Source organism: Hypanus sabinus, chromosome 9, assembly GCF_030144855.1.
Source record: "Hypanus sabinus isolate sHypSab1 chromosome 9, sHypSab1.hap1, whole genome shotgun sequence".
NCBI classification, from domain to species: Eukaryota; Metazoa; Chordata; class Chondrichthyes; order Myliobatiformes; family Dasyatidae; genus Hypanus; species Hypanus sabinus.
The window spans coordinates 88,344,718-88,356,097 of NC_082714.1; the positions used below are offsets into that span (position 1 = coordinate 88,344,718).

The window sequence follows — 11,380 nt, forward strand, 5'->3', positions numbered from 1 at the left end:
TTAACAGTTGCAGTCCCCTCTGCAAGGCATATAGTTCACAAGACTGGGCTGACCAATTACCCGGGAGCCGGCCGGACTCCACCGTCTCCCTAGTCCTCCCGTTTATAATAGCATATCCACTGTGTCGTACCCCATTGATGCATCTGGAAGAGCCGTCGATATATAGTTCCTCGCCTTCAATTAGGGGAACTTCTTGTAGATCTTCCCTACTTTTTGTCTGAAGGTCTGTCAGCTCCACGCAGTTATGCTCGGTTTCCTCCCCTGTTGATTCCCCGTATAAGAGCTGTGCCGGGTTACAACTATTGTTCTTTTCAAAGCTTAAATCATCCCCGACCATCAGAATGGTTTCGTATTTCAGTATGCGAGAGTCCGTCAACCACCGCTGAGCTTTTTGGGCTAAGAGGGTGCTAACGGAGTGCGGGGTATACACCGTCATTCTTCCCCCAAAGGTTAATTTCCGTGCTTCTTCTACTAGTACGGCTGCTGCCGCTACGGCTTGTATGCACGTCGGCCATCCCCGGGATACCGGGTCTAACATTTTTGATAAAAAGGCCACAGGTTGCCGCTTTCCTCCTTTTTCTTGGGTTAGTACTCCTAACGCAGTTCCTTCATTGTTTGTTGCATACAGCTGAAAGGGCTTTTCCAGTGCTGGCAGTGTTAATACCGGGGCCCGAATTAGTTGCCCTTTTATTTTCCTGAACTTCTGTTCTTCTTCTTCGGTCCAGCTGATTATTCCCCGGTCTTCCTTTGCCAATTTGTCGTACATAAACTTCACCAGGGAGGTATAATTCTCTATCCAAATCCGGCAATAGCCCACTAAGCCCAGAAATTGTCTTATTTCCTTCTTTGTCCTGGGAAGCGGTATTTTAGTTATTCCCGCTATTCTTTCTGGGGTTATTTGGCGGTGCCCTTTACTGACTCTGTGTCCGAGATATGTTATTTCCTTCTCGACAAATTGCAGTTTCTTCTTGGACACCCGCAATCCTTTTTCTCCTAGGTAATTCAGGAGTCTTATAGTATCGTCTCGCACTACCTCCTCTGCTGGTCCCGATAGTAGTAGGTCATCGACATACTGTAATAGTTGGTTCTTTTCGGTACAATGGAATCCAGCCAATACTTGCTCCAGTACCTGTTCGAATAGGTTTGGGGACTCCGTGAACCCTTGGGGCAAGACGGTCCACCGGAGTTGCTTCTTCCGCCCAGTGAAGGGATTTTCCCATTCAAATGCGAACATATCTCGGCTACCTTCCTCCAACGGGCAACTCCAAAAGGCATCTTTTAGATCTATCACACTGAACCATTCATGTTCAGGAGGTATTTTGCTCATTAATGTATAGGGGTTAGGCACTACCGGGTATCGTGTTTGGACTACCGCATTTAAGCCTCTCAGATCTTGAACCATTCGATACGTGCCGTCGGGCTTTCGGACCGGTAGGATGGGGGTATTAAAGGGTGACATACATTCTTCCAGGAGTCCATCTGATACTAATGTCTCAATTACAGGTTGTAATCCCCTCCTCCCTTCCATGGCAATGGGATATTGCCGTCTTCTCTCTTCTGCTTGTTTGTCCCACTGTGGGTCGTTTACTGGAAATTTCCGGTCCCCCGGTAACTCATTCGGCTGTTCCCTTCCCCAAATTGATATTGCAGCTTGTCGTATCATTTGCCACTCTTGTGCAGAAAATAGCGTTCCCATAATCGCATGCATTTCTTCCCAAGTGTAAACATTAGGTCCTAAGAATTGATCCAACTGTTCTGCCAGTCCCATCGGATCTTCTAATAAAGTTTTCATATCTTTCTTAAATCCTCGTACTTCGGTACTTGTCAGAGGGACGTTTACAAATCCTGTTCCTCCCCGTTCTCCTCCCATTGGAACCTCTCGAAGGGGACACAGCTGTACCTCTTCCTTTTTTAATTCGTCTTTCTTTTTCTTATCTGCTCCTGTCACACTCCTTGTTTCGATCCTTGCTTTTGCTTTTTCCCTAACATCCCTCTCCGGGTCTATTTCTTCTGTTCCTTCACTTTCTTCACGTCCTCCCTCTGCTCCCGCAAGGGGCGCAGAAGGCTGGACATAGGGAGGGGGTAAATGATCGAGTGGGTCCCACTTCCGCTCCCCTTTAATGCCCAATTTAAAACTCCTTGTTGTTACTCCTGGCCAGGGAGCCCAACAAAAAGCATAAGCAATTTCTTCCGGTTTTACATTTGGTTTTGAATTAACGTAAATGTTTAAGGCTTGTCGTACCCAATCCTCCTCAGACCCAAGCCGCGGCCACCAGACCGCAGGTTTTTCTATCGGCTGTTTCGACCAAATTAAACAGTACTGTATCATTTTTTTCTTTTGTTTCCCTTTTAGTCTTCCACATCCCCAATTCTCAAACATTCTACCGAGGGGGCTAACAGGAGGAACCCCCGGGTATGGTCCCGGTCTTTCCGTTTCCTCTTTCTTTTTAGAGCCACCCCCTCCCATCTTATTCCGCTCTTACTTAATCCCGCACCCTTCTACTGCAACAGTAGGCACTTTACCCGGTGCGTCCCAAGGACTTTTATCAGGAGGACCCCCGGGTAGCGATCCCGGTCTTCTCCGTCCTTACTTATTCCCGCACCCTTCTACTATAATAGTAGGCACTTACCCGGTGCGTCCTGGGGACTTCCAGTACCAGGTACTGTCCCCTTCTCCCCGTTTACCGCTCTGCGCTGTCCGGATATCACTCGCTCAAGCCGCGTTGGAGCGACGAGCAAGGAGTCAGGGACCGCCAAACTCGGCGGGGTGCACCGTCTCCGATGTCCTTCCTCGTGTCCACCGCGGCCGGAGTGTGGATCCCGGACGAGCCCCCACGTTGTCAGAAACACACTGAGTCTCAGCAATTTGCAGAACGGTAAACTTTATTTTTCGAGTCTGCAGAGTCGGACCCAACCAGCTCCTGCTAGATTGAGTGCCGAATTATACTTTGCAGTTTTTTATACCCTACTTGTTTACGACTTTGTGAGTTGCACCCATGTGAGGTGCAGACATTCTTCCTTAATCTCATTACAAAATTACAAATGTGATTACCCTTTGGCCCACTTATCAGCCTCAGCGCATTAACACCGTTATTGTTCAACCGTTAAGCATGTCTTCCCGTTACCCGTATCGCTTCTTTAATCAGCAAGCTATTGTTTCATCCTGATTTTGCAAATTGGTTTATACGTTGCCCTGCAAGTTGCTTTGCACGTTCTTTCTGTGTCAGCACATTCTAAATGGACTCCTTAAGAACCGTCTTTAATTTAATCATTTCTCTCAATTTTATTCCTCAATAAAAATTTATTAAATAAGCCCCAAATACTCCCCCACCTCAGATTTCCCAAGCGACTATTCCGAAAACTAACAGCCTTAGGAACAGAAGTAACTAAATAATGCCTCATAGGCCTGATCTTATTCTCACAAATCAATGGACCTGTTGTAAAAAAAGATCACTCCCTACTTGTACATAGTTCCTTCCTTTTGCTTGTTTTTTCTTTCCACTCTTTTCTATGTGTGTACCTCAGATAAATACTTTGTGGAGATTTGTGATGTATATGATGATATGATATATATGTACAATGTCTGAAATACATCTTATGGAAATGTTTGTTTGATGATGAATTTCAATTAAAAATAAATTATAAAAAAAGAAATGTCTTTTGGAAACAAACTGTTCGTTTTCTTTCCATCCACAGCTCCGGGCCGTATGTCCACCCGAACGGGATCCGCCGCTGCCTTGTGGGGCGTTGCCTCCCTCCTTCTCTTCAACCCGGGCTCCAGCTGCCCTCCTGCCTGCCAGTGCTCGGCCCAGAACCGGACAGTCCGCTGCGACGGCCGTAGGCTGGAGGCCACCCCCCGCGGGGTCCCGGCCGGCACCCGAACGCTGGACCTCAGCCGCAACCTCATCAGCAGGGTGGGCCGCAGCGACTGGACTCGACCCGCGGCTTGGGCCCGGCGGCTGGAGGAGCTGGATCTTGGCCACAACCTGCTCTCCCACCTGGACTCCGGTTGCTTCGAAGGCCTCGATCGCCTTTCGGTCCTCAGCCTGCGAGCTAACCGCCTGCGGTACCTGGAGCCGGGGTCCTTACGCGGCCTCCCTGCCCTGAATTCCCTGGACCTGAGCCTTAACCCGCTGGTGGCCTTGCTGGACCACGGCCTGGCGGGGCCAAGCCAGCTGCGGCTGCTGGCGGTGGGAGCCCCGAGCCTGGTCCACATCGGGCTCAATGCGTTCGCCGGCCTGGGCAGCCTGCAGCAGCTGACGGTGGCAGGCTCGGCGCTGGAGCAGACTCCGGCCGCTGCCCTGGGTCGGCTGGCCAACCTGACCGCCCTGCGGCTGCGGAGCTTGCGGGGACCGAGTTCGGTGCCGGATGGCTGGCTGCGGGACATGGGCCGGCTGCGGGCCTTGGAGCTGGACGGCTGGCCGGCGCTCAGCGAGCTGGGCATGGGCAGCCTGCAGGGCCTTAGCCTGGTGTGGCTGTCGGTGACGCGTTGCAACCTGACCGAGCTGCCGTACGCCGCCCTCCGGCTCCAGGCGCAGCTCCGCTTTCTCAACCTCTCCCACAACCCGATCCGAGTCATCCGCCCCGCCCTGCTTCACCATGTGTGGCGGCTGCAGGAGTTCCGGCTGGTGGGCGGCCAGCTAGTCTCGGTGGCCCTCGGAGCTTTCCGCGGCCTGGCCGGTCTCCGGCTGGTCGACGTGGCGGCCAACCGTCTACCTAGCCTGGAGCAAGGTGTCTTCCGTTCCGTGGCCAGCCTCCAGAGCCTCGGCCTGGGCGACAACCCGCTGGCCTGTGATTGCCGGCTGCTCTGGGTGATGCGGCGGCGCCGGCGACTCTACTTCCTGGGCTCCGAGCCGGTCTGCGCCTCGCCAGCGCTGCTGCGGGGCCGGCGACTGACCGAGCTGGAGGAGCCGCTGCCGGCCGGCGCTTTCCGCTGCCGCAAGCCGGTCATCCGCAACAAGGCGCAACGGCTGCGGGCCCGCGAGGCTCAGACTGTCGGACTGCGCTGCGCCGCCGACGGACAACCACCGCCCGATATTGTGTGGATCAACCCCCGAAAACAGGTCCTATTCCCCGGGCCCGGGCCCATCTCGGGTCCCGGGGCCGGTCGCAGCCGCCTGCTGCCGGACGGCACGCTGCAGATTATCGGCGTGCGCCCGAAGGACGCCGGCACCTACCGCTGCGTGGCCCGGAACGCCGGCGGCAACGACACGGCCTCGGCCGTGCTGGTGGTGCGCCCGCTCTCGGCTCGGGACCTGGGACTGGGCGGCGCCACCCTGGACCCGCACCTCCACCACACGATCGGGCGCCGCGCCCTGCTGATCGCCACCAGCCTCGGCCTCTCCTCCTTCTTAGGCGTGGTCAGCGTCTGGTTCTCGCTGCTGCTGATCTGGAGCCGGATGTGCGGGCCCATCAAACACAACACGCACATCGAGTTCGTGCCGCACGCCGGGGGCGACGAGGGAGGGGGCGGCGGCGGCGGCGACGGCAAGTTCAACATGAAGATGGTGTGAGGAAGTGGGGTGCCCGGGGGTGGGGGGGGGGAGGAATCTCGATTCTGGACTCGCCCCTTATGACCTCTGCCTATCACGTCACGCCTCTGGTTCCGTCACGATGATCAGTAGCTCCCCTCTACGTCATTCCCGGTCCCTTTTTCATCATGATCTCCCACTCCCTTCTTTGCCCTGCTATAGCTTCGTCCACAACACGTCACGGTCTCACACTCTCCCTCGGAGGGGTTCTTCCCCGCCTCCTTATTCCCCTCCACGCGGTAGATGTTTGTGTCCGACTCGCTGGGCTACATTCCAAATGTCATGGCCCTTTCCCTGTGGACTTTTCCCTCTGCCGACGTTCAGTTCATGGTGTTCCCGGCCTATGGTTCCTCACAGAGCACATTCACACCCCAGCCTATTTTCCACACATCCCTCCAACGTGTGCCCACCCCCTCTGGCTTCTCACTGTGTTCCCCTCCCCAAGCCAAGGGTGGAAGGCAGCGACCGGCTGAGGATTTTCTATTGAAGATCTCGGCCCCACTGGCAGGTGTTAATTCCCCACACCGTTGTCAGCCGTCGTAGTTTGACCCTTGTGTCGGGCTGCAGCAAAGCGCGGAATAAAGACTGTGAAGTGACGCCTCGGCCTCTGGATGTTTCCTGCTGTCCCACTCCAGTTCCTCTCCTCCCCTCGCTCTGTCTGCCTCCTCTCCCGAATCGGTGGGGTCCCGGAGCCAGAGATAAACGAGACATCGGACTGGCTCACGAGCCGGAGGACTTCCGGGCCAGTGAGTAGACGTGCACGCATTTTATCTAGATTTGTTTGACTGTTTTAACAGGATTATTCTAAAATAATAGGGAGAACGGCGGTGGCGAAGCAAAAGGCCAACACAAAGAAAGCCCGGTTGCTTCCCACAGGTTGAGCAGGTTAACCTGGTCCTCATTAACTCGGGTAATGATTCACCCCGTCACCCACCCACACACACACCTCTCATCCCTTCACATTCAGTGGCATCGCCATCACTGAATCCCCTACTATCAACATCCTGGGGATTACCATTGACAGGAAACTGAACTGGTCTGGCCATATAAACACCGTGGTTACCGGAGCAGGTCAAAGGGTATGAATCCTGTGGTGTGTAACTCACCTGCTGACTCCCCAAAGCCTGTCCACCATCCACAAGGCTCAGGTCAGGAGTGAAATGGAACACTCGCCACTCACCTGGATGAATGCAGCCCCATCAACACTCAAGAAACTCGACACCATCCAGTACCAGGCAGCCCACTTGATTGGTTCCCCTTCCACAGCATCCAGTCCCTCCACCATCGATGAACAGTTGCAGCAGTGTGTACTGTCTACAAGATGCACTGCACAACACACCATATTTCCTAAGTCAGCACCTTCCAGACCCACGACCACTTCCATCCAGAAAGACGAGAACAGCAGATATCTGGGAACACCACTGCTTGGAAATCCCCTCCAAGTCTCTCACCATCCTGACTTGGAAACAGATCACCGTTCCTTCATTGTCCCTGGGTCAAAGTCATGGAATCCCCTCCGTAACAGCACTGTGGGTGTACCCACACCTCAGGGACTGCCGCGGTACAGGAAGGCAGCTCATCACCACCTTCTCAAGGGCAACTAGGGGTGGGCAATAAATGCTGGCTTGGTTGGCGATGCCACATCTCGTAAATGAATAAATTTTAAAAACCGCGTTAAGGTGCAGCCTGGGGCCAAAGGGTTCGTCACAGGGGAAGCGTAAGGTTCAACGACCGGCCTCAGTTCCACTGCCGGCTGTGAGGAGTCTGTATGTTCTCCCCGGTTGCGTGTGGTTTGTTCCCGTTTCCTTTCCACTCCGCGTGTACCCGTTAATAGGTTAGTTGGCCACAGGAGTGTAGTGCGGTGGGTGGGGGGGGGGGCGCTGTTACCGGCTGTATCTCTAAGTAGGAAAATAATAAAAGTAAGGGGGGCAGTAGGGCTTTGAGCCGGACCTCGGGAGGAATGGGAGGGAGGATCTTTGGAGTTCAGTAGCCCAGAGCTCAAATGTTTATGGAAAAACGCTCGAATCATTCCTAAATATTAAGCGGCATGGGAACACAGTGCAGTGAAACAATGCCACGGTAGGTAGGCCCAGACCTTCATGGATAGTGCTGAAGGTTGGAAGGACAGAATGGCCTTTTCCTGGTCCCATACCTTATCTCCTAACCCAATACCAATGTGCATGGCTTTTCCGACGGAGACACGGAGGCATGTTCCATGTCAGATTAAGAGACTTCACGTTATTTATTTTATTTAGAGAAGAGGCGCTGTCTAGGCCCTTTGAGCCGCACCACTGACAATCCCGATTTAACCCGAGCCTAATCTCGGGACAATTTACAGTGACCCATGGACCAACCCAGTACGCCTTTTTGGGCTGTGGGAGTAAACCCGGAGAAGCCCTACGCATTCCACGCAGAGACTCGTTACAGAGGATGCCGAGACTGTACTCCTACGCCCCAGCCCCAATAGCGTCTCGCCAACCGCCTCGACAGTGTTCGATATGCCGTACATCTGCTTACGGCTGAACGAAGTATCGTCCCTTTGGGGCCAAGCTGCAAGAAGACACGGTACATATAATCACACACAGCACACTTAGTTACCATACAGTCACTAAAGTCGCCATTGTTCCCTCTAAGTTGCCTGGGTACACGGCCACGCGTTAACAGAAATGCTCCCACGCACATAGCCTTTGTTGACGGGCTGCTGGAATTCTCTCTTATATAATGCTAATTTAATTTTGAAATACGTTAATATAATTTTAAATTATGCTAACATAATTTTAAAGCCTATGTTAATATAAATGTGAAATACCCCGTAATTAATACACTTCAGATAGTCAACGTATTTACTTTGCCAGTGTTGCAAGTCACAATTCTGTTACAAATCGTAACAATAAACACAGAACTGAAGTCGGTAGTTAATTGTTAATCAACCGCATGTCCACTGAACGCCGACTCCGTAAAATGCGTATTACAACAACAAAAATTGTCGCGCGGTTTTCGGGCCGTGAGAAAGTTTCCTGCTCTGTGCGACGGTAGAGGGACACGGTCACATTCTGAGGAGACTGGAGCCTGACGGAGGAAGCATGGGCTTGGGGCTCCGCAGAGAACGCGGCCGCTCTACCTGGCAGGACGCCGGAGCGACCCACCGGACAGGCAGCCCGACGCCGGGTTTCATGTCTCACTCGGTGGGGGAGGGTGACGACGCGGCGCCACCTGGCGGCCATTTCACCCACGGCACGGCTCCAATTCATGAACTGTTTCCAGGAGAGGACGAGCACCTAACTCTGTTTACTGTTGTAATGTCACACCGCAGCAGAAGTAGACCCTGCGGCCCAACATGCCCGTACTATCCATTTCATTCCACCGTGTCCCATTTACCAGCCCTTGGTCCGTAGCCACCCCACCCCCCCCACCCATGCCTTGCCAATATCTGAAAGTTTACGCGTCTCTCTCGCTCCTTGAGCACTGCGTTACCGATTGCAGCCTTCTGTGAAAAAACGGCTTCCTCAGATCCCCTCAGAACTTCTTACTGTTTCTGTTGGTGTACCTCAACATTTTATATAACGCCTCTAAAGATGGACACATACCCCAGGAGCCTCTGGACACATGGACACATATCCCAGGAGAATACCGAGACCCCTTGTAAACACCGACGCACTCTCTCCGGGACCCTCTGTGAATACAGACACCCCCCCCAGACCCCTGTAAATACCGACATCCTCACCCGAGATCCCCTGTCAATACCGACACTCTACCCCGAGAACCCCTGTCAATACCGACACTCTACCCCGAGAACCCCTGACAATACCAACACTCTACCCCGAGAACCCCTGACAATACCAACACTCTACACCGAGATCCCCTGTCAATACCGACACTCTACCCCGAGAACCCCTGACAATAACAACACTCTACCCCGAGATCCCCTGTCAATACCGACACTCTACCCCGAGAACCCCTGACAATACCAACACTCTACACCGAGATCCCCTGTCAATACCAACACTCTACCCGAGATCCCCTGTCAATACCGACACTCTACCCCGAGAACCCCTGACAATACCAACACTCTACCCCGAGATCCCCTGTCAATACCGACACTCTACCCCGAGAACCCCTGTCAATACCTAAACTCTACCCCGAGATCCCCTGACAATACCAACACTCTACCCCGAGATCCCCTGTCAATACCAACACTCTACCCCGAGAACCCCTGACAATACCAACACTCTACCCCGAAAACCCCTGACAATACCAACACTCTACCCCGAGATCCCCTGTCAATACCGACACTCTACCCCGAGAACCCCTGACAATACCAACACTCTACACCGAGATCCCCTGTCAATACCGACACTCTACCCCGAGAACCCCTGACAATACCAACACTCTACCCCGAGATCCCCTGTCAATACCGACACTCTACCCCGAGAACCCCTGACAATTCCGACACTCTACCCCGAGAACCCCTGTCAATACCGACACTCTACCCCGAGAACCCCTGACAATACCAACACTCTACCCCGAGAACCCCTGACAATACCAACACTCTACCCCGAGAACCCCTGTCAATACCGACACTCTACCCCGAGAACCCTTGACAATACCAACACTCTACCCCGAGAACCCCTGACAATACCAACACTCTACACCGAGATCCCCTGTCAATACCGACACTCTACCCCGAGAACCCCTGACAATAACAACACTCTACCCCGAGATCCCCTGTCAATACCGACACTCTACCCCGAGAACCCCTGTCAATACCGACACTCTACCCCGAGATCCCCTGACAATACCGACACTCTACCCCGAGATCCCCTGACAATACCAACACTCTACCCCGAGAACCCCTGACAATACCAACACTCTACCCCGAGAACCCCTGACAATACCAACACTCTACCCCGAGATCCCCTGTCAATACCGACACTCTACCCCGAGAACCCCTGTCAATTCCGACACTCTACCCAGAGATCCCCTGTCAATACCGACACTCTACCCCGAGATCCCCTGACAATACCGACACTCTACCCCGAGATCCCCTGACAATACCAACACTCTACCCCGAGAACCCCTGACAATAACAACACTCTACCCCGAGATCCCCTGTCAATACCGACACTCTACCCCGAGATCCCCTGACAATACCAACACTCTACCCCGAGAACCCCTGACAATAACAACACTCTACCCCAAGATCCCCTGTCAATACCGACACTCTACCCCGAGAACCCCTGACAATACCAACACTCTACCCCGAGAACCCCTGACAATACCAACACTCTACCCCGAGATCTCCTGTCAATACCGACACTCTACCCCGAGAACCCCTGTCAATACCGACACTCTACCCAGAGATCCCCTGACGATACCGACACTCTACCCCGAGATCCCCTGACAATACCTAAACTCTACCCCGAGATCCCCTGACAATACCGACACTCTACCCCGAGATCCCCTGTCAATACCGACACTCTACCCTGAGATCAACTGTAAATACCGACACTCTACCCCGAGAACCCCTGACAATACCAACACTCTACCCCGAGATCCCCTGTCAATACCAACACTCTACCCCGAGAACACCTGACAATACCAACACTCTACCCCGAAAACCCCTGACAATACCAACACTCTACCCCGAGATCCCCTGTCAATACCGACACTCTACCCCGAGATCCCCTGTCAATACCGACACTCTACCCCGAGAACCCCTGACAATACCAACACTCTACACCGAGATCCCCTGTCAATACCGACACTCTACCCCGAGATCCCCTGTCAATACCGACACTCTACCCCGAGAACCCCTGTCAATACCGACACTCTACCCCGAGAACCCCTGA

At 53.5% G+C, this 11,380-nt stretch overlaps 1 protein-coding gene across 1 annotated transcript; it reads left to right on the forward strand.

The window, feature by feature from the left end:
* Positions 1-3,707: 3,707 nt before the first annotated feature.
* LOC132400071 (leucine-rich repeat and immunoglobulin-like domain-containing nogo receptor-interacting protein 3) lies at positions 3,708-6,102 on the forward strand. Its single transcript, XM_059981155.1, has one exon. The coding sequence runs from the start codon at positions 3,708-3,710 to the stop codon at positions 5,511-5,513; it is 1,806 nt and encodes a 601-aa protein (XP_059837138.1). The 3' UTR covers positions 5,514-6,102.
* The last annotated feature ends 5,278 nt before the right edge of the window (positions 6,103-11,380 follow it).